The sequence below is a fragment of the Dermacentor variabilis genome, chromosome 11, assembly GCF_050947875.1.
Source record: "Dermacentor variabilis isolate Ectoservices chromosome 11, ASM5094787v1, whole genome shotgun sequence".
NCBI lineage: Eukaryota > Metazoa > Arthropoda > Arachnida > Ixodida > Ixodidae > Dermacentor > Dermacentor variabilis.
This window is the reverse complement of record NC_134578.1, coordinates 4,711,880-4,735,085: the sequence shown is the minus strand read 5'-3', so window position 1 is coordinate 4,735,085 and position 23,206 is coordinate 4,711,880. Positions and strand designations below refer to the sequence as shown.

At 44.7% G+C, this 23,206-nt stretch overlaps 1 protein-coding gene across 5 annotated transcripts in view; it reads left to right on the top strand.

Annotated features, from left to right (window-relative positions):
• The window catches only part of LOC142564365 (uncharacterized), a 62,876-nt gene extending 45,573 nt beyond the window's left edge, over window positions 1–17,303 (top strand). For 4 of the 5 annotated variants that reach the window (XM_075675346.1, XM_075675349.1, XM_075675344.1 and 1 more), the window contains exons 8-10: window positions 4,592–4,705; window positions 7,902–8,027; window positions 16,850–17,303. In XM_075675346.1, coding sequence (XP_075531461.1) covers window positions 4,592–4,705; window positions 7,902–8,027; window positions 16,850–16,908 — 299 coding nt within the window. In that variant the 3' untranslated portion in view covers window positions 16,909–17,303. Of the gene's footprint in view, window positions 1–4,591; window positions 4,706–7,901; window positions 8,028–16,849 lie in introns of those variants that run through there. The other variant, XR_012824567.1, reaches the window with a different exon arrangement.
• The last annotated feature ends 5,903 nt before the right edge of the window (window positions 17,304–23,206 follow it).

Below are 23,206 nucleotides of genomic sequence, written 5' to 3'. Positions count from 1 at the left end.
AACTCCTTCATCGAAGCATCACCTGTTTCATCATCGGTAGTGACATGCTTCCAGAGCTCGGTAATGTCCGCGGTAATGCCACCGTGTTGGTTCCTGAGGTTTCACCGAGGTGCACAAAGCCAGCCCATCTTTTCCATTGATTGGCATGGCCCCTGGTTGCAGCCGTCATAATTGCAATGCTCCTTAGTGAGCTCACACTTTGAGCCTTGCAAAATTTGCAGCTTCGTCTCAAGCAAGGCAACACTGCACTTTCTCGGCACCGTTTTCTATCAACCGGACTGTCCGCTGCTGCTTGTGCGGTTCCGTGCTCGCAGAGAAGGGGGCAAAGGGCGGGCGCCACTTCCCTTCTCGCTTTTATTCTCTCTCTCATTCTCTCACACGTAGCTTGATCATGGGCAATGCGAGGCGGCTGGCGCCATCTTGTGGCGCGTTGCATCAACTAGCGATGCTCTCCATGGCTTTCGCAATTCGCGCATGAGAGGGACGGGGTTAATGGCGGCAAATACGAACTCGTGCAGGCGAACCCATTTCGGCATCGTTTGTTTAGGGGAACTTAGGAATGCAAATTTCACAATTATTCTGCATGGAAAACACCATCCAGAAGGCAAAATTTTGACCGTTATATCTGATATGGGGTGAATAATGTATCATATATATGTTTTTTTCATTTTCTCATATCCCTAATATATAACAGATATATTGTTATATTGTGGTATCGCTATTAGTGGACAATGCACGCTGCTCGCTCTTGCTGAGGATAGGCAGCCAAGCGGCTAGTGGAGAGGTTCGAGAGGCTTTGTGCACTCACTTCAAGACACAGGAAGTAGACAACAGGACATGCCATTATGATGCAGAGCTAGTAAAGGCAAGGCTTAGCCCTGATCGCTCGGCTAACGAGTTGAGGAAAAGCATGACTTTAGGAGGGTTCCTTGTAATCGTCCGTAACCTTCTTAATGCAGTCAAACCTGGATATATCGAACTCAAAGGGGATTGCGAAATAGTTCAATATATCAATAATTCGATTTATAAAATAAAAATTTTATACAAAAGTTTTCAAGGGGGTTTTACAGCTGTTCGCTATATACAACAATTCATTATGTCCGTGTTCAATATATTTGCGTCTCACTGTATGAGGCGCTTCACTTAAATTGTGGCACTAATGTTTTACTGTAGCTGTATACAACGCATCTACAAAATTTGTTCAAACTGTTTCATGGGCCCTTTAATTCGATTCTGGTTAATTAGATTTTTCAGTTAATTCAGTTCCGACCAAAGGTCTCAGTCAGCACCCATACGTAAGTATAAGCTCAAATTTTCCTTATTTAAATCCTAAAATTGGCCAATTTTTGTTGCTTGGAATGATCAGGTAGCTCAATGGTTGCCAACGTCACCAGCGCTGTCTTCATCGATGGGAACTACAATTAAGCGAGGGATCATCATCATCATCATCAGCCTTATTGCGCCCACTGCAGGGCAAAGGCCTCTCCCATACTTCTCCAACCACCCCGGTCATGTACTAATTGTGGCCATGTTGTCCCTGCAAACTTCTTAATCTCATCCGCCCACCTAACTTTCTGCCGTCCCCTGCTACACTTCCCTTGGAATCCAGTCCGTAACCCTTAATGACCATCGGTTATCTTCCCTCCTCATGTCCTGCCCATGCCCATTTCTTTTTCTTGATTTCAACTAAGATGTCATTAACTCGCGTTTGTTCCCTCACCTAATTTGCTCTTTTCTTATCCCTTAACGTTACACCTGTCATTCTTCTTTCCATAGCTCGTTGCGTCGTCCTCAATTTAAGTAGAACCCTTTTCGTAAGCCTCCAGATTTCTGCCCCGTACATGAGTACTGGCAAGACACAGCTGTTATACACTTTCCTCTTGAGGGATAATGGCAACCTACTGTTCATGATCTGAGAATACCTGCCAAATGCACCCCAGCCCATTCTTACTCTTTTGATTACTGTATTTCAATCTCGTGATCCGGATCTGTTGTCACTACCTGGCGTAAGTAGATGTATTCCCTTACCACTTCCAGTGCCTTGCTACCTATCGTAAACTGCTCTTCTCTTCTGAGACTGTTAAACATTACTTTAGTTTACTGCAGATTAATTTTTAGGCCCACTCTTCTGCTTTGCCTCTCCAGGTCAGTGAGCATGCATTGCAATTGGTCCCCTGAGTTACTAAGCAAGGCAGTATCATCAGCGAATCGCAAGTTACTAAGGTATTGTCCATTAACTATTATCCCCAATTCTTCCCTGTCCAGGTCTCTGAATACCTCCTGTAAACACGCTGTGAATAGCATTGGAGAGATCGTATTTCCCTGCCTGACGCCTTTCTTTATTGGGATTTTGTTGCTTTCTTTATGGAGGACTACGGTGGCTATGGAGCCGCTATAGATATCTCTCAGTATTTTTACATACGGCTCGTCTACACCCTGATTCCGCAGTGCCTCCATGACTGCTGAGGTTTCGACTGAATCAAAACGCTTTCTCGTAATCAATGAAAGCTGTATATAAGGGTTGGTTATATTCCGCACATTTCTCTATCACCTGATTGATAGTGTGAATATGGTCTATTGTTGAGCAGCCTTTACGGAATCCTACCTGGTCCTTTGGTTGACGGAAGTCTAAGGTGTTCCTGATTCTATTTGCGATTACCTTAGTAAATACTTTGTAGGCAACGTACAGTAAGCTGATTGGTCTATAATTTTTCAAGTCTTTGGCGTCCCCTTGGCAAGGGATATACCGAGTTAATCTCTCAGTTCAATGTTGCCACACAATCCAGATTGGTTGCATGCACTGATTGTGCTTTCATCTGACTAAGGCAGTGGTTTGACAAGGCTGAAATACAAACTAACTTGGCTTGCATGCATGCACACTCGCCTGCAGCAATGCAATTAAGAGCTTTTCTGGTGCGTCTGTTTTTTTAAACTTCCAACTTTCAAGCATTATTCCTACTTTTAGGTCATCCCTGTCAAGTCCAAATTATTGGTGGGATATTTTGACTATTATAGCTTCTTGAGAACATGTCCTTTCTTTTTTCCTTTTTCTGTTCCAAGAAAAATTTTGTCATGACCTTGCCACATCCAGTAATTGTGCTTTCTCTCATAGCACTCAAGATAGTTCCTGTCGGCTCAAATTAGCTCAGGAGTTGCGTGACTCTTGCTGCCTGGCTTGTGTCCTTTGATAGATTTGATGTTTTTGGAGTGTTAGAAATCTGTATCAGAATGGCAAGCTAGCCAAGTTGGTAGGCTAACATTGTCAAAATCAAACAGTGCAAAGAGGCAGTGTTTGCGCTTAGAGTCTATTGTACTTTGTCCGGATTGTGCTGTTTTATTTTGATGGAGCTAAAATTGTAAATACATTGCAGGCCTTCAGCGCAGAATTGCACCGAAAAATGTGTTGTACAGTTAAAGCTCGATATAATGAACTTCACTATAATGAAGTTCTCGATATAACAAAGTATTTAACTTTTCATAACTTCTCGTTTATAGAACACTGTGTATTTAGATCAAGTACTTGCGAGGGGAGGAGGGGTGAGGGAGGGAGGAGTAGGTTGACATGCATCACCTTTTATAGAGAAGCCATGGCTGTGTACGGCTGAGCATATATCCAGCCCGTATGCCCTGTTTTAGAGGTGTCCATGTGTGTAAAGAGTGGGCATACTGAGATGGTGTGGCACCATGTGCTGTTTTCCTACTTGTTCAGTACTGGAGGTTGTGTAATCTTGAGTTTTGGAGATGCGTCGAAGCGAGAGACAGCCGAAGCATTTGCTCCCCGCCGCTGGTGCTTTTCATCATAGCATCGTTCCACTGCAGGTGACACTATCAGCCACGGGGACGGATTGGACGTGAAAGAGTAGCTGGCTTCTCTTATTTTGTACTGCTGATGTAAGGATATCGTCAACACAGCATGAAACCATATGTTTTGTTGTCGACTCTAAAATTAAACCAAATACTTTTTTTTTTCTCATTAAGATTTGCTTTTCTTGATGGCCTGATTATTCGGATAGCTTTGCACCCTTTTCCTGTAAGAAATATCGATCCGTGACTGTACTTACTTGCATAAAAGGTCGAATTTAATGCAACAATAATTTGATATAATGAAGCAAATTGCCGATTTTACAGGCTTCGTTGTAACTGTGTTGGGAAAAGTGCAGACCACAAGGAAGCCAAGAAATGATTGAAGTAACAGTGATGTGTACGGACGCGAGTATAGCGGCAGTCCACCTGTCGGATAAAGAGCTTTCATTTCTTTCCTTCTCATGAGGAGGATATGTCTTAGGTGATACTGTTTTTACTGTTCAACGTATGCCGCTGCACGTATTCTTTAGCTTGGTTGGTTGATAATTTTGTGTCATCTTGATCAGGTCGTCAGTGTAGGCATGCTTGTAAATAAAGCCTAGTTGCAAGACAGCTATCTGTATTTGTTCTCATTTTCATGATTTCTCTGTAATTCTATGCCGAAAGCCTGCAACTGCTTGTCATAAAATGTGACATTTCGCTTGATTGGGAACCATTTGCTGACTGTATGTGTGGACACAGAAGAGTGTTGTGTAGCAGGTAAATGAAGTGTCCCCTCTGTGTTCAGGCCCCCCTCCACCCCTGAATTTGACTCTACGTCCCCCGGCACCAGCTAGGAGCCAGAGCGCCTCCAACTCGCCACCACCACTCTTGATGCCGCAGGGTTCACCACTCGCCGATGGTAAGCACAGCGACTCCAACTTTTGATGGCCCAAGTCATCAAGGCACTGGGCTTTGATACATGTCTCAACACTAAAAAATACTTCAGATTATACAAGTACAAGTAACTGTTCTATGCGTACAGTCAGCATCCAATTTTTCGGACGGACTCCCGAGTCGCCGCGAAAATGTCCGAAAAATGGGTAGTCCAAAAAAATGAATGCATGCTTTTTAGTGCTCCCAAGGGCTGTAATTGCCACAGAGATGTCTGAAATAGCTCCGAAGGCATGTTAGAGCTATGTGAAGGCACATCGGTACTCATACTGTGACAGGAGAAAGCAGGTGCACACGTGTATAATTAAAGAATACATACCGTGTCCCGCGACAGTGACCCCCTTTTCATTCTTGGTATGCTTGATCGCGTAACACTGCTGTATTACAACGAAGCTGACTTTTGCAAACTGGCATTATCAACACTTGTCCCTTTCCATATTTTCTGTACTTCGAAGCTGTTTGCGATAATGCAGAAGGCGAAGTTGGCGCCATAGCTGGCAGCAGCAAATTCTTTCTCTGAAAAGCACGGTGCCAGACAGCAGGCAGCTTGTAGTGAATATTGGAGCAACTTGGCCTAATGTTGCCATGGTGGCTATGCGAATTGGCGTGCGAGAGTGCCGCTTCATCGCTGCAAGATAATCAAAATGGCGGTGGTAATAACTTCGATTAATGCCGTTTCGGACATGTGGTCACGGCAAAAAGCCTAAATTATTGGGCACGTCTGAAAAATCGGTCGTTCACTGTAGTGCAGTAAAGTGCACTGCAGTGCACGATTGCACTGAAATGGCACGATGTGAATAATCATTGAAAAAAAAAAACGAAAATGAAAAAGAGAGCCATTTGTATTGCCATGCTAGTTCTGTCAAGGTGCTCGCCAATGTCCATGTTCCATTTATTTTTCTTCTGCACTTTGTGCATATTTATTTATATTTCATACTCTCAGGGCTGAAGGCATTATAGAGAGGACTGAAGGTATTAGGTGACAGCGTCTTTAAAATTAGTGGCGTCAGAGATGGCAGCGATGGTGGCGGGAAGGTAGTTCCAATCGTTCGCAGTTCTTGGTATTAAAGAGTTAAAAAGTAGACATTGGTGCAGCTCGAAGGGACAGCAACTTGATGATCGGTGCAGAAGGACATGTAGGATGGATGATGGAACAAGTCGTCTTTAAAAATGGGGTTAGTGTAATGTACTTTGTGGAAAAGGCAGTCGCAGTAGTTTGCAGCGAGAAGCTAATTCTTAAAAAGCCAAAGCTTTCTTTTATTCTTATTCATATTCATCTCTTTCACATTAACCCCTTTGCTTCCGCACGTTCGGTGCTCTGCGACGCCTGGCGTTTCGTGTTGTAAGATCGCTCTGAAATCTGCTACAGACATCATCATCGTCAGCCTGGTTACGCCCATTGCAGGGCAAAGGCCTCTCCCATATTTCTCCAACTACCCATGTCATGTACTAATTGTGGCCATGTCCCTGCAAATTCTTAATCTCATCCGCCCACCTAACTTTCTGCCGCCCTCTGCTACGCTTCCCTTCCCTTGGAATCCATTCCGTAACTCTTAATGACCATCGGTTATCTTCCTTCCTCATGTCCTGCCCATGCCCATTTCTTTTTCTTGATTTCAACTAAGATATCATTAACTCACGTTTGTTCCCTCACCCAGTCTGCTCTTATCGCTTAACGTTACACCTACTATTCTTCTTTCCATAGCTCGTTGCGTCTTCCTCAATTTAAGTAGAACCCTTTTCGTAAGCCTCCAGGTTTCTGCCCCGTACGTGAATACTGTTAAAACACAGCTGTTATAAACTTTTCTCTTGAGGGATAATGGCAGCCTGCTGTTCATGATCTGAGAATGCCTAGACATCGCATTTACAAAATGTCTGATTTGTTCCCGAAAGGCTTCTGCGTCAGATGTGGTAAAAAAACTAGAAAGTGAGCCCAATAAAAGTTTTAACACGAGCAGGAACATGGAGTGCACTATTACTTTTTTTTTTTTTTTGCAATCGGAATGCCTCTTGGGCTTGTGAACTAGGCGCACCGCGCTGGGTTCTAGTCGCTTAGTTCACGCTGAAGTGAGAGGTTGCACAAAGGTAAATTTGCTCGCTCCTGCTACCGCACTTTCTCAGTCCAGCATTCTGATAAAAAGTTTCTGCGGTCATTAGGTGAGACGTGTTTACGTTTGCTTGTGCGTATGTGACACCATGTTTGTTAATTTAGCTAGTAAGTGAATGTTTCAAAGTTTGTACGGCCAATAAAACTATTATCTTTACTTTTCGTATAGCTGTCTACTAATTTGCTATCGCAGTCTATGCTTCGGCTTTCGGGTGAAACTGTGACTTTTTTATTTATCACAACTTTAGTACATTGGTAGTAAATCTGTTTTTCAAATGAGAGAAAGTTTTATTTCTGTATGAAATAACGAGGTTTGCGGTACTATAAAGGACTTTTCTTTTTGTTTAGGTCACGGCAAACAGGTGCACGTTACAATCGAGGGCATTTTCCCCCCCTTTTTCTGGTGACAGAAAACGGGTGCGCATTAGAAACGAGTAAATAGGGTATGAAAACCAAAATGCAGTTATTTTTTTCTCATTTCTGTGGCCAGATTGGCACGCTTTCGTGCAGCCGGAGTCCTATATCGTGCTGCACTGCAGTAAGAAATTTCTGTCAGGACCGTGGCACATCGAAAGCGCACGTTGGTGGTGGTCGGCAAGTGTGTAGGTATAGGAGGCCTAGGATGTCCGATTGGCTATATTTTTTTAAAGATTTGTTGTGTTATATATGGTACAGAAATATTTTCTTGTAATTAATCACCCAAGTCACAATGTATTACGCGTGAACTTTGGGGAAATCATGACATCAATGAGGATTCTAATACATAGGTGCCTGTGAGCCTTTGGCTGTTACCGGGCATTAGCAATGTAATGCATGAGAAAAACCTATGAATGAAGACCATATCAGCAGGGTTCTATTGTATGCTGTTTGTTTATTTTTTTTCACGCTGAAGCTGAACCATAAATTAACTGTTTTTGCTGAACTGGAAGCAAGAAATTTTCGGTTCAACACTCTCTGCCAAACAATGTTGTTTCAGTCATTGAAATGCTTTCTTAAGGGCCTTTAGGCTCTGTGGACTATTTGCGACAAATGCTGCTATGAACCGCGTGTGCTGCAGGCTGCGTGGAACGCTGTCGCCCCAACTGGCGTGGTGGCCGGCCTGCTGGAGTGCCTTTCCTGGCTCCCCTGTTTACCACCAGCACCACTTCGCCTCTGGTGACACCGGCTGCCACTGGCACCACAGGTCAGGTGCCTCTCCTTCTATCCTCCAGGGCAATCCACTAGCTGTGGCATTATGCTGCATAGCGCGAGACAACAGAGGCAGAGCAATTGCTGACGCAGGCTGCCAGGCTAACCCCGCCTGCTGCGGATGCTGTATTCAACCAGCGGAGTTGGCGCCATTTCTGACAGCATTGAATCGTGTCACTAAAAAACGCAGCACCAAACAGCAGGAGCTTTGGTAGCGAACGTTTAAGCAACTAGGCTTAGCATTGAAGAGCGCACGACAGCACAGAAAACCACACACAAATAGCTGTGGTGGCCGTGTGGCCATGGCTGGCTACCGCTGGCTACGGCTGCCAACAGATCGGTGTATGAAAGCACTTGCCCAAGACTGGAAGATAATCGAAATGACAGCAGTAATAGCTTCGGTTAATGCTGTTTGAATTTGTAGAAATGGTACAAAGTCAGAAAAATCGGACGGTGAAGGGCTTCAGCATCCAATGTCTTTATACATTGGCTCTATGGAATATGTGGTGGGGTTGTGAAGGTTTCCAAATAATCAGGCATGTGCGAAAAATTGCTTGTTGACTTCACTATGAAAACAATCTTGCCAAAGTTGGTAATACAGTTAAACCTGGATGTAACGAAATTGAAGTCCACAATATTTCGTTATATACAGGTTTTTGTTACATGCGGATTCACATTAAATCTGGCCAAGTATCGTGCAAAAACGAAACCAAGATGGATTTTCTTCAGGTGAGCTCACCTCTCAATTCAGGAGAAAAAAAACTGCATGATTTTAGCTTGTTTCTTCTGCATAATTGACGACATCAAGCGGCACTCCAAAGAAGCTAAATCGTGCAATGCGGCTTCATCATCCTGTGTACCAACAGAACGATGCAAGACATCCGATGTGTCCCTCACCTCTCTCGTGGCAGGCACGACAAACTGTGTATCTGCCTCTGATGCACCTACCTCGTCACCAAAATCTTGCATGATTTCAACAAGCGCCGCATCTGACATTTCTTCAGTACATACGGTGCCATTGTCAGCATACAAAACTACGCCAAGTTCGACGTCGTTGGGCACTCCACCATTCGCACATAGCGCATCCTACACTTTGGTGGCATCAAGTGGGTTTTCATGCTGCGCTTCATCATCGCAGACTCCAGCTTGAACGACTTTTATTAGGATCTTGGCAAAGCAAATCGAAACCGTCTGGGTTCCAACTTCCTGCCACGACACAGCAAGCATCTAGATCGCTTGATATATGTTTATCTTCGCCGTTCAAAACGGATGTCCAGAAGGATGTTATCACCTGACGGTGATAGCAGCATTTGAAGCTGTTGATGATCACTTTGCCCAATGGGTGTATCAGGAATGTGCAATTGGGAGGAAAATATACAACATGATGTTTGACAGCTGAAGGCGCAGAGCAAGTGTCGAGCAGCAAGCAGATTTGGCGGCCTCGTCTCTTGATGTCTTTGTCAACCTCTTTCGATCAGTCAGGAAAGATCACCCGCAACATCCACGCTTTATAATTGGCCACATATTTAACTATCATTCACTTCGTTCCCTTGAAGCATCTGGGCTGGGCTCTTTTCCCAATAACTAATGGGATTCGTCTTTCACTGCCATCACTGTTGGCACAAAACAAAACTGTCATGTGGAGCTTGCTTTGCTTGCCACCGTGGCAGTCTTCTTCTTTAAGCACCAGCGTGCGATTTGGCAACATCTGATAAAACAGAGCAGTCTCCTCAACGTTGTAGATGTCAACCACTTAGTGACGACAATATTGCTGTTTTATGCTGTATATTTGTTCTAATGTATATATTTTCTGACAGGAGGTCCCCTTTCAGCCACATTCTCTGGGACCTCCTTCTGTGTACTTATGTAAGCATATATCCACTTATTAAAGAAATTAACTGAAACTGAACAGATTGTAGCGGCTGAAAACAGCCAGGCAGCTTCTTGGCAGCCCACGGTGCAGAAGCGTCGCTGTCAGCAGAAGCAGACTTGCCGCTAATTTTCCAGACGACTCCATTTTGGCTCTTAAGACCTTGCAACCAGTTGTTGCTAGCTTTGAAGTCCTTGTGGCCTAGAATGCACGCAAAATCCTTCGCTTCCTGCTGCAAGATCATGTCAATTATGGGCACATTTAGTGCCCTTGCGTCCAAAAACCATGTAAGCATGGCTTTTTCCTCAGCCACTTCCCCGTCGCCAGTCACAGTGCAGCCGACCTTGCTCATTGAACACACGCTTGAGAGCAGCACGATACCATTGCACAAGCGCTCTGTCACGTGGCTTTTTTCATATTTTGCAGGCTTTCTTTGTAGCAAAGAAAAAAGGGCTACATGAGACGTATCGTACAGGAAACAACTCCATCGGCGGTTTCTGAAGGTGGTCTGCAAATCTGCATATCATACTTGGGTCCTCAGCCAGTAATTAAAAAGTTGGGTGATTAAACTGAATGAGTGGGTTATGGGGAAAACAAAAAAAATGCCTGATTTACTATAGGCTATTGCGACTAGTATGCGTTCAGTTCAATTCGCATCCGACACGCCTTTCATTTATAAAATTTTCGCTCAAGTTACATGGGACACCCTGTACAGGTAATCCTATATATCAAATACAAATGTTATTTTTAAATTCTCAAGGGGATTTTAGAGCTGTTTGTTCTGTGCAATAATTCATTATTTGTAGGTGCAATATATCCGTGTTCAACTGTGTGTAAGCCGCCTCGTTTCTCCTTCCCCACTTCGCTCCACGTGACCTAGACTTTCCTCGAGGTTGCGCTGCTTTGCTGCACGCTCAGCGTGCTCCTTTGTACTTGCGCTAGCTCGGACCCTGCACCAATGACCTGTGAGGCAGCAGATGGCTGCTTGAACTCCCTAGAGAACTTTTTCCAGCAGCACGAAAGCACAGAAGGATATTTAAGGTCATTAGATGAGATGACATTGTTTGTGGCTGTTCACCACTTTGCACAGAAGCGCCAAACATCCATCACGGACTAGAAGAAACCAGGCAAGAACACCACTTGAAAACAGCTTCCTGTTAAGTTCAGCTAAATAAATGCTTTTTATGTCATTTTTCTCCATTTGTACGTCTACTTCATTTGCTGTTTTGAAGTAGCATATTTGGATGCACCTGGTCATGTTGCTAATTATTCTTCTGATAATATGAACACATTTCTGTGGTCCCTTCGAGTTCGTCTTAAAGGGAGTTTAGTGTATATATATAAATTTACAGAAAAAAATAGATTGGAGTGCATACGACAGACATTGTCAGATCCTGACTGGAAGCTTAGCATCATCATTGAAAAGAAAGGTGCAAAATCAGTGCATTGACTGGTGCTAACATACGGGGCAGAAACTTGGAAACTGAAAAAGAAGTTTGAGAGCAAGTTAAGGACCATGCAAAGAGTGATGGAGAATCTTAGGCGTAATGTTAAGAGACAGAGAGAGAGATTGTGGATCAGAGCACAAATGGGAATTGCCGATGTTCTAATTGACATTAAAGGGACACTAAAGGTTAAGTTAATGTGGACTGTTGAAATACCATCCCAGAAACCTTGAAACGCTTGTTTCGTGCGAAGAAGAGACTTATTTTAAGAGAAAATGCGTTCTGAAGCATCCGCATACCTCTAGCGCAGTTCAAATCACCCGCCCTCCGATCGAGGAGTATTGACGTCATGGTCTCATAGTGACGTTGCGCCGTCAGTGAGTAAAACGGCTCCCGCAGACGGCGCTACGGCTTTTCTGCAAAAAACGCAAACACGCGGCCAGAAACAGAGCCGACAGCAGCACGAAAGCGGAACTATGGTGGCTAGCGGAAGGGAAAGCGCATGATGATAAGCTGGTTCTTTATTTTATGACGCCAACTTCGACGCCAACTTCGACGCTCGTTGCAATGGATGACCCTGACGACACATTAGCTCGTGATGCTGGGCCCGAGAGAGAGAGAGAGAGAAATAACTTTTATTTATATAGCCGGCAGATTGGTGGGGGGCCAACACCGCCTAGATGGCGGCCAGAAGCCATTGAGCTCTAGCGGCATCCTCGGCCTGCTGGACAGCCAAAAGTTGGTCTTCGGGGGCCGAGCTGAGCAACACGGTGTTCAGCGATTTAAGCACTGATGAACGTGAGGTGCACCGGTGGCGTAGAGGTAGAACACCCGCCTCGCGTGCATGAGGTCCATGGTTCGAATCCTGGTGCCGGCAATTTTCCACCGGATAAAAAATAAAAAAAAATATGCGTGTTGATAAAATTGCACAAACAGGCCTGGAGTGTGGCCTGATCCCAGTGACCAGAACCGGTAATGCACTCCCTCACCAGAGCAATATTGGCCACCCTGGTGCAGTACTTGGCCACAACCTCCTATATGAACACAACAATCAAACCCCTGCCCTCAGTCCCCAGCAGCTGCGAAGCAACTGACCACGGCGGCGGTCAGACCTGCGACGCAGCAGAGGGTGCTAAGAATCACTGGCTCCGGACAGGCCGCCATTGGAATATGAACCTGGCAACGTTTAACGCTAGAACGTTATCTAGTGAGGCGAGTCTAGCAGTGCTATTGGAGGAATTAGAGGGCAGTAAATGGGATATAATAGGGCTCAGTGAAGTTAGGAGGCCAAAAGAAGCCTATACAGTGCTAAAAAGCGGGCACGTCCTGTGCTACCGGGGCTTAGCGGAGAGAAGAGAACTAGGAGTCGGATTCCTGATTAATAAGGATATAGCTGGTAACATACAGGATCTCTATAGCATTAACGAGAGGGTGGCAGGTCTTGTTGTGAAACCTAATAAGAGGTACAAAATGAAGATTGTACAGGTCTACGCCCCTACATCCAGTCATGATGACCAGGAAGTCGAAAGCTTCTATGAAGACGTGAAATCAGCGATGGGTAGAGTGAAAACTAAATACATTATACTAATGGGCGACTTTAATGCCAAGGTAGGCAAGAAGCAGGCTGGAGACAAGGCAGTAGGGGAATATGGCATAGGCACTAGGAATAGCAGGGGAGAGTTATTAGTAGAGTTTGCGGAACAGAATAATATGAGGATAATGAATACCTTCTTCCGCAAGCGGGATAGCCAAAAGTGGTCGTGGAGGAGCCCGAACGGCGAGACTAGAAATGAAATCGACTTCATACTCTGCGCTAACCCTGGCATCATACAAGATGTGGACGTGCTCGGCAAGGTGCGCTGCAGTGACCACAGGATGGTAAGAACTTGAATTAGCATAGACCTGAGGAGGGAACGGAAGAAACTGGTACATAAGAAGCCAATTAATGAGTTAGCGGTAAGAGGGAAAATAGAGGAATTCCAGATCAAGCTACAGAACAGGTATTTGGCTTTAACTCAGGAAGAGGACCTTAGCGTTGAAGGTAACAACAGATTTGTTGAAGGATGGTGGACAGATTGTTCTAGAGAAACTGGCCACCCTGTATAAGCAATGCCTCATGACCTCTAGCGTACCGGAATCTTGGAAGAACGCTAACATAATCCTAATCCATAAGAAAGGGGACGCCAAAGACTTGAAAAATTGTAGACCGATCAGCTTGCTGTCCGTTGCCTACAAATTATTTACTAAGGTAATCGCAAATAGAATCAGGAACACCTTAGACTTCCGTCAAGCAAAGGACCAGGCAGGTTTCCGTAAAGGCTACTCAGCAATAGATCATATTCACACTATCAATCAGGTGATAGAGAAATGTGCGGAATATAACCAACCCTTATATATAGCTTTCATTGATTACGAGAAAGCGTTTGATTCTGTCGAAACCTCAGCAGTCATGGAGGCATTGCGGAATCAGCGTGTAGACGAGCCGTATGTAAAAATACTGAAAGATATCTATAGCGGCTCCACAGCCACCGTAGTCCTCCATAAAGCAAGCAACAAAATCCCAATAAAGAAAGGCGTCAGGCAGGGAGATACGATATCTCCAATGCTATTCACAGCGTGTTTACAGGAGGTATTCAGAGACCTGGATTGGGAAGAATTGGGGATAAAAGTTAATGGAGAATACCTTAGTAACTTGCGATTCGCTGATGATATTGCCTTGCTTAGTAACTCAGGGGACCAATTGCAATGCATGCTCACTGACCTGGAGAGGCAAAGCAGAAGAGTGGGTCTAAAAATTAATCTGCAGAAAACTAAAGTAATGCTTAACAGTCTTGGAAGAGAACAGCAATTTACAATAGGCAGCGAGGCACTGGAAGTCGTAAGGGAATACATCTACTTAGGGCAGGTAGTGACGGCGGATCCGGATCATGAGACGGAAATGATCAGAAGAATAAGAATGGGCTGGGGTGCGTTTGGCAGGCATTCTCAGATCATGAACAGCAGGTTGCCATTATCCCTCAAGAGAAAAGTATATAATAGCTGTTTCTTACCAGTACTCACCTACGGGGCAGAAACCTGGAGGCTTACGAAAAGGGTTCTACTCAAATTGAGGACGACGCAACGAGCTATGGAAAGAAGAATGATAGGTGTAACGTTAAGGGATAAGAAAAGAGCAGATTGGGTGAAGGAACAAACGCGAGTTAATGACATCTTAGTTGAAATCAAAAAAAAGAAATGGACATGGGCAGAACATGTAATGAGGAGGGAAGATAACCGATGGTCATTAAGGGTTACGGACTGGATCCCAAGGGAAGGGAAGCGTAGCAGGGGGCAGCAGAAAGTTAGGTGGTCGGATGAGATTAAGAAGTTTGCAGGCATGGCATGGCCACAATTAGTACATGACCGGGGTTGTTGGAGAAGTATGGGAGAGGCCTTTGCCCTGCAGTGGGCGTAACCAGGCTAATGATGATGATGATGGTGGTGGTGATGATGATGATGAACGTGAGCTGCTGTTGAGGGCTCGCGCTGCCGGCGTCGTCGTGTACTACTACGACGACGGCCTGCTTTGAAAGGCACTTAATGCGACTTCAGTAAGTCGGCGTTGAACTCGTAATCCTCTGGACGAAAGTGCAGCGAGCACACTACATGATTTTTCGGCTCTTTGCCAGCGCGCTGTGGCAGAGGTACGGCACTTAAGCACTTCGAACGGAGAGGTTCACTCGTTGGCACACAGTGATAAGTAACTTTGGATTCGCTGCTGCAACTGCCCTTAGCCAAATTCCGCGGACCGTTCGCGCATCCCATGTCATCACATGGACGTGGCATTCTCGCTGCTTGTTCCAAATGCAAGTTTCGCGAGCCAGCAGGACCACCGCAGCACGACACAATAAAGAAACAACTGAAACTCCAAAGCGCTTGCGGCGCAAAGTCGAGCGCGCAGAGTTGAGCTAAAACGAAACCTTTCAATCACCCATACTACTCAAGGGTAACGTCAAAATGTTATTTTTTCTTTAGAATCGAATAGAAGTAGACAAGTAGCATTTTCTTCCGTCTTATGATCTAATGAAATGATTTTTTTTAATATGAGTAGTTGAGTACTAGTGACATAAATTATGATGAGGAGTGCTTTCGTGATTGGGCTAGTACCGGAATGTCGCTGGGGGGTCTCAAATCGTGTCATGCATTTACCTCAATTTCTCGGTTACTAAAGCTCTGTTCGCGAATATATTGACGCCTTAGACGTTCTAGAGCATTGCTTTATCACTTTGGCTTTCTGGTAACCTTTAGTGTCCCTTTAAGAGAAAAAGTGGAGCTGGGCAGGTCATGTAACGTGTAGGCTAAATAACCGGCGGACCATTTGGGTTACAGAATGGGTGCCAAGAGAAGGGAAGTGCAGTCAAAGATGGCAGAAGACTAGGTGGGGCGATGAAATTAGGAAATTTGCACGCCGTAGTTGTAATCGGTTTCTGCAGGACAGGGGTAATTGGAGATCGCAGGGAGAGGCCTTCGTCCGGCAGTAGACATAAAATGTGCTGAGGTTATATATAATAGTCTGTCCCGGATTTATCAAATTCAGTTAAATGGAATTATATTTTAGATCAGTATATCAAAGACCATTTAGCAGCGTGAGTATGAGTGACTTGCAGTGTTCATGAGCAATAAGTCATCTTTTGTGTGTTCGACACTGCCTTACAGAAGCCACTTGGTAAGTTGCTGCTTTTCATGATCTCTGGAAACTGTCCGAGACGTGTGGAGATCTCAGATAAACTTCAGTCAGATAGACATATTTTATATTTCGAATGGTCAATATATCGAACTATGCATTTCACAATCCACTTCGAGTTCGGCATATCTTGGACCAAACTTATATATATCATTCACACATACTCTTAGCTCTCCCATCCCTTCTCTACCTTTACCATGCGACTGGCTTCCTATGCTTCATACATATACTTTTTCCCACTTTGATACTCCTTATGCTAACACCTTTAAGAAAGATATAGTACTGCAACAGAGTGGTGGCCCCATCTGTAACCGCTATGGTGCAAGGCATGTTTCACAAGAGTGGTGACAGATGGTGCCACGATTGTGTTGATGTAAAATCAATATTTTTATATTTAATATCTTAATATTTAATATTTTTAAAGCTGCATTATGCACTTCGGCTTTATTGTGGATGAAAGTAATTTGTGCAACTGTGTTACTGTACACTGGTTTGTTCAAACAAGGGGGTGCAACCACAGGTGTACAGTGAATGGCTAAAAAATCTTTCTTTACCATTGCGCACATTGTTGTTGTGCTCGTGCAGACAGTTGTTTAAGCACCTTCCCATCTGGCCTACGTAGCAGCTGCCACGAAAGAAGGGCAATCCAGTGAACTACTTGGCTTGCGCAGTCCACGTAGCGTATCCAGCGCCCGACAGTGCATTTGCTATAAAAAACTAGCTTGCGGTGCCGTGCTTTGCAACAAATGACCAATCTTGCCCGTCCGTGTTCTGTGCAGTCGATGGCCCGCTGGACTTGTCTTCCCCGGTGGACACCAAGAAGCTGGTGCCAAAGTGACCTGGCCTATGTGCAACAAGCAGTGTGCACATGGTGGCAACATGTGCAATGACTCCTCGCGAAACCGTGTACATACCGCCTTTTTTTCCTATTTATTGGCCGACCAGTTGGCAGGCCGGGCAACAAGCAACAACTGTGCTTCTCGTGCTGCCAGAATCTTGCACGGCTTCGGACGTGCACCACAGTGGAGGCAGCAGGGGAGTCCCCCCCCCTCTTTCCTTTGCCCCTCCCCCCCATTTTTTATGTGTGTGTGCGTGCGTGTGTGTGTGTGTGCGTGCGTGTGCCCAAGGTTCCTAGCAGGTTTTTGTAAGTAGGCATTCAGAACACAAGCAGGTCTAGGTACAAGCAACCAGTGAAAAGAAAAATAATAATAAAGTTCCTGCTGTCTGAATGGAGCAACTGTTGTTTGTGTGAAGTCATTCTGTGTACACTGGAGACCCGTATATCTCTATTTGTTTTTTTTCTTTTTTTCACTTGCAGGTTATCAGAGAAAACCTGGAACTTTAAAGTAAATTTGACAGTTCTGGGAAATTGGGAGAAAGACTAGGCACTTTTTACTCTGGTTGTTTTGAATCGTGGTAATTGGTTACAGCGAACCTTCACATTCTGCAAATAGTGGTGTCTTTTGCTAGTTTTGTGAATGTGCGCTTGGCTGGGTGGTTGGAATAGTGTAAAACAAGACTCAGTCAAATGTGATAGTGATACAGTACTTCATCCAATTTTATTTGCAGCTTACCAGTAATGGCTGTACTGGGTGATTTTTTTTATTTTTTGTTAGCATGGTAACTTGGGCAAGCCATAAACTTGAAGCTCCAGTGTCAAAGGCAGCCCAGGAATTTTTATAAAAGCAGTCGCAAAGAATCTGGAAATATGAGGGAATTAGAAAATGTTACCATAGATAGTCGGGTACTTGCTGTGGCCCAAGCGCACGGCAAGCGTAACGTCTCTAGAACTACTTGCTTCCATATTGTTTACCATTTGATGCTGTGATGACCAGAGTAATTGAAGTGTAGCTCACATTGCTGTTTATTGATAGTCCTTGCTTATGTTGGTTGTTGAGGGCCAGTTTAATGTAATGATTCTATTCCAATTCTTTGTTCTTGTGCTTTGTAAGTGGCTCAAGCTGTGATCTAGTACCAGCGTCGTGTTATTAACAGAATCAGTCGGTCATGAACATCGGATAATAAAGGTATAGAATCGGATGAAAGGAATTGCTGCAGTATACCGGCCCAGGTGTATTTTCATGCAAGTCTTTGAAAAAAGCAAGATGGCTCTACAAAAAATATTTTTTGTATATTTGGAGTTGAGTAAGGTAGCAGGTGCCTCTGACATAGCAATAGTAATTGTCTACAAATGTTAGCAAGTTGAGCCAAATGCAAGGTTGTGCCTTTCAATGCCTTATGAAATTGGTCTATTTTGTTAAAAGGCCCCTCACCAGTCCCCATAGCAAATTTTAATTATACGCTGAAAGTTGTTACGTGTCCTCTAGGGAGCGTTCTGCCACAAAAATTTTTCAAATCTGTTCATTAATAGCCGAGCTAGAAGTATTTCAGAGCTGCGAACCCATGATTTCAAGAGGCGAGCTCCACTGCATAGCGCGATGCTCTCTTCACTTGCTCCGTCTAGCCTCCGCAAGCAAAATTCCTGACCTACGTTTTCTCATACCGGACCTTGAGGATCGTATGACTCATATGTCATGGGCCCCGCATTCTTTCTTTTTTTCTTTTTTTTCGCTTTTTTTTTTTTGACGCTGTGCACAAGCTGTTCTGATTGCCTGGTTTCACGCAACGCACGATTTTGTACGCTGTGCACAAGAACACATGACTAGCGCTATAATTCAGTGCTACACGAATACTGAGGCAGAACAAGCAGGTCGCAGAGTATGATCACGCGCTGAAACACGGTAGAAAATGGCAGTTTCGGTACCTACGCACGTGACTGCATGGCCATGCGAACAAGCAGACGAAGCGAAAGTACATTTGTCTTGCTTCGGTGCGAAGTAAAACAAAAAACATGTAACATTCCGTTTGTGTGTTTCATTATTGCTCTAAACTTCCATTCATCAATTCAAGCAACAGATCACAAAATTAACAGGTGTTGCCTTGACTAATTCTCGAAGTTGTGTGTCACCACGAGCAACGTCACACTGTGGACCCGAGTACGTAGGCGCAGGGACACGAATACGCCGCCGTCCGGCTTGGAACGCAGCGGCCGCAAGGAGAAGGGAAAATGGTGTTAAGATTGAAATTTCAGAGCTTTCCATGGCGCGTAGCGATGTAATTTTTTGCAAACATGATCCTTGGCGCGTACTGTACGCTCTGCGTCTGTCAACTCAAGATGGCCAGACTTGGTGAGGGGCCCTTTAAAGGGGGACGCAGCTTATGCATTGCGAAAAATGGCCACAAAGTCGATTTTTTGAATATCACATTGTCAGTTTCTATAACTCTTTCCGATTCCAAAATATCATCACTATAAACCACCTAGAAGTGCTCTAAAAGGTTTGTTTTATTAGTCAAGGTGGTGAAAAATTTCACGGAAATTACGAAAAATGTTTTTCAAGCCACAATATCTCTGGAACGGCATGACTGAGCGCCGCCATCTTGGTCCTGTTAGAAAGCGCATTTCTCCATCTTCAAATTTACCGCTTCAGCTATCTCTATGCAGGAACAAGCACACAAAAAGCAAATGATTGAAGGTCGTGCCGAAGTCTGCGATTGGCCGTGTCCGCCACGTGCCTCCAGCACGGTTCCTCATTGGTCCGGCGCTCGCGTCGTCTACTCAGCTCTTAGCACCTCACGAGCCTGGCAGGGTTGCCAGATTGGGCTTTTAATTGCTAAATCGGGCTATTTTCATGTGGGTTGGTGTCACAAATTCTGAGTTGGTTACATGGCTATATTTGGGCTATCTTTGTCTTAAGAAGTTCAGAGTCTCAAAGACAGATCAATGCTGACAAAATTCACGAACACCGGCTGATGAAAACCCAAAGCTCATTGCTGCTACAAAAATACGTGGGCAATCTCGAAAGCTGTGTATTTAGGCAATGTCGGTGCTTGCAGGATGGCGGTAAGTCATGGCTGCCATATTTATACGTCATTCCAGCGCTGAGCTCTCTTCTTTTTGTTTTGGTTTCGGCACCATCTGTGGTCGGTTCACGCCTGGTTCAGGCAGAAAAATGGTGGAGCTGACAGCTGTCGAGTACGTGTTTTATGGTGGCTGTTATACAGCAAGCAACTCACACAACCGCTGAATTATTCAAACACATGTCATGGCGAGTATTTTTCGCCCGTGGTCCTTCAATGTTTATCAAGGGTTCCTCGATGCCTATTGCTTGGTTTTCCTGGAAAGCACCATGCTATTTATTTACCCAGTAACTTTAGGGAAAAATTCGCAAGTCCCTTCAGATGAGAAGCGTGACGGTTCAAGTCTTTACGTACATGCTCAGTGAAGCACAGTATCCTTGACTGTTGATCAGAACAAAATATTCTAGTATCACCAAGCCTCAGGAACGCAAAAAACTGGGCTAGAAATCCAACATTCCCTCTACTGTCTGAGCTTGCTTCGTCCCCACTTGCACTGTATTTTTCAAATGCAGCCAGGTTTTGTTGACAAAGAATGATTTGACAAACCGCCTGTCGAATGAGACACTGCAAGCTCTCCTTCACGTCAAGTTTGGTCTGGCGGAGAATGGGTACTGCTGCAAAGATTTTCAGCCAGTTGAACAGTTACTGTTGGGTTTCAACTCTGCAGTTCCATATGGTCCAAGTGGCTGTGGAACTTAATTCAAGGGGGGCTAGATTGTATATTTAATCCATTTGCACAAATTGCCAGTGTGAGAAGTATTAACTGGGACTCTACACAATGTTTTTTTCGTTTTTGTTTTAGTAACGCAGCTAAAGTTGATTGTTTCATGGCATTTCTTGAACGTTAAATATTATGACAATGATAGGCTCTGTAAATACATGAAATGCGATGTTCGTCCTCAGTGACGATGCCAAGGCAATTGCTTGCCAAAGGTCGGGAGGGATCGCCTTGCCAACCGAACGTAGGGATACCTCATCGATTTTCATACCGCACTCCTTCGTCAATTTTTTCCCTTTAAGCTTTGTACGTGCGGGTAGTTGCAATTATGGCTAACTTTTTGTAAGCACTACTTTATCATCATTTTAATTCCGCTTTGTTTGTCTTACTGGTCATTACATTGTACTTTGCTTGCGCATATTTTTCAGCTGTGATTAAAAAAACTGCTTCGATATACGTAATAGGTGCTTGCGGTAATGTTACGTCCACATTTTATTATTTCTGCATACATCACAGTGGTGGTTAGGCAAGAAGTTCTTGTCAGTTTGTAAACATATATATATATACTGTTCTACTGACTTCCTATTCTGATATATGGTGCTTGAATTTGTTAGACAAAGGGCTTTACTTTGTACTTAACTTCATGACAGCCGTGCACGGCCCATGTAAATCGAATTTGTGAGTTCCCTAGTGAAACTACATTTGTTATTTTTTCAAGTCACCCTGAAAGTAACGTGTGCAGCCTCTCGGAAATTTGGCAACGCGCATTCGTGCCTGCATTCAACTGAAGTACGCATTTTCATATTGCACAAATCTTGCCACCAAATCCCTGCTTAAACATTGTGCAGTTCAACTCTTTTCGATACCAGTACTGCCTATCAGTGCTGTAACCCATGTGGTATTTAAAAGTATGAACATTAATCCACCTCTTCTGTTATTTGCCAGCAGGTCGTCCTGTTTATTCCCACTGAAAGGCGAATTGTAGTCACAACTGCCGATTTTTCACATGAGGAAAATGCGAGAAGGTTTCAGGTTTTCTCCGAAGTCCAGTGTGTCTCCAAGTGGCAGCATTTGCTAACTCAGTGTAGAGCTGCTTTCAAGTAAACTGAAAAATAAAAAGCGGGAGAGAAAAAACAGGTTTATTTTATGAATAGGGGTTATAGGGGTGGAGACATCAAAATTTTCGTTCATGCGTTTGTTGATTCAAACGTTGCGTCATTCTTCAGGGAGCACGATACACACAACGGGATTCATATATATCCGATAAATAATTTAGTAATAGCATTATTATACCGAGCGATTTCGGTTTCTGGGCTCCGGGGGATGCTATGACGTCACAGAGGAGGAAGCGCAACATGGCTTGGTCACGTGGGCCACAAAAATAGTGACGTAAAACTATGCTGCGTCGTCTGCTCGCGCATACGCGTGCTCTGCCAGCAGAGGTCAACAACTGGCGATTCGAAGTGCATGTCGCGATTAATATAATTATTGCGAAGAGCGATAACAACGGTAAGAAAATATTGCGGCTTGTGTGAGTCGGTGATTCATTCCGAAGCGCCGTAAGCTTTAGCTTTGAAGTGGACCGGAAAAGGCCTAGCGACCATATTGGCGGCGCCTAACGATCAGAGGCGGTGAAGCTGCCGTCGGTGCCAGAGTGACCACTCCTCGGTCGCTGATTGGCCGCTTCGCCCTACGGCTGCCGCACAAATGGGTCCCGGGCCGGTCCTCTCTACGGCAAGGAAATCTCGCCGTTCGCGAGCAAAACCGCCGTCGCACGGGGGCCCGCGAACGGCAAACAGCGTGCGGCGAGTTTCCGTGCCGGTAACGTGGACGGGCCCTCACATTGAGAAAGGCCAAGCGAACGGGAGACCGCTCTGAGCTGCCGAACTGTGCGACTATGCGAGGAGAGAAGCGGACAACACGAACGCCGCATATGCTGGTCCCTTTCGGAGTCGGCCGGCTAGTGTTACACTCAAACGTCCGCACGGCAACTCGCCGCACGCAGTTTGCCGTTCGCGGGCCGCCGTGCGGCGTTCGTGTTGTCCACTTCTTTCCTATTGTGTCCGTGTCTGCACGCCTTACCCCTTCTTTGCATTAAGAAAGGATTTTTATATGCCTGTAGCTCGGCTCAGCAGGCTCCGTAATCGGCATTTCATCGCTACTCATTATACGTCACGTTTTTGTGCTAGTGTGCTATGACGTCAATACTTTCGATCCTCCTCTGTGACGTAGTAACTGCCGCGCTAGCGATGGGTCTCGACTACGAGTAGGAGTTTTTAATGACTTTTTGGAGCTGAAATAAAATTATTTTGAAATGTTTGCAGCGTCCAATTAATACCTCGGTCTGAGTGTGCTTGCACACGGAAGCAGCCTACAACATGCTTTTTGTAGCCTCAAAATTTGGTGTCCCAACCCCTTTAGGAAAGGCATCCCTATTTTAATGCCTTAAGCTCGGGCTGCCTCTTGGGCAGGCGATCAGCAACAATTGAAGCTGATGCTC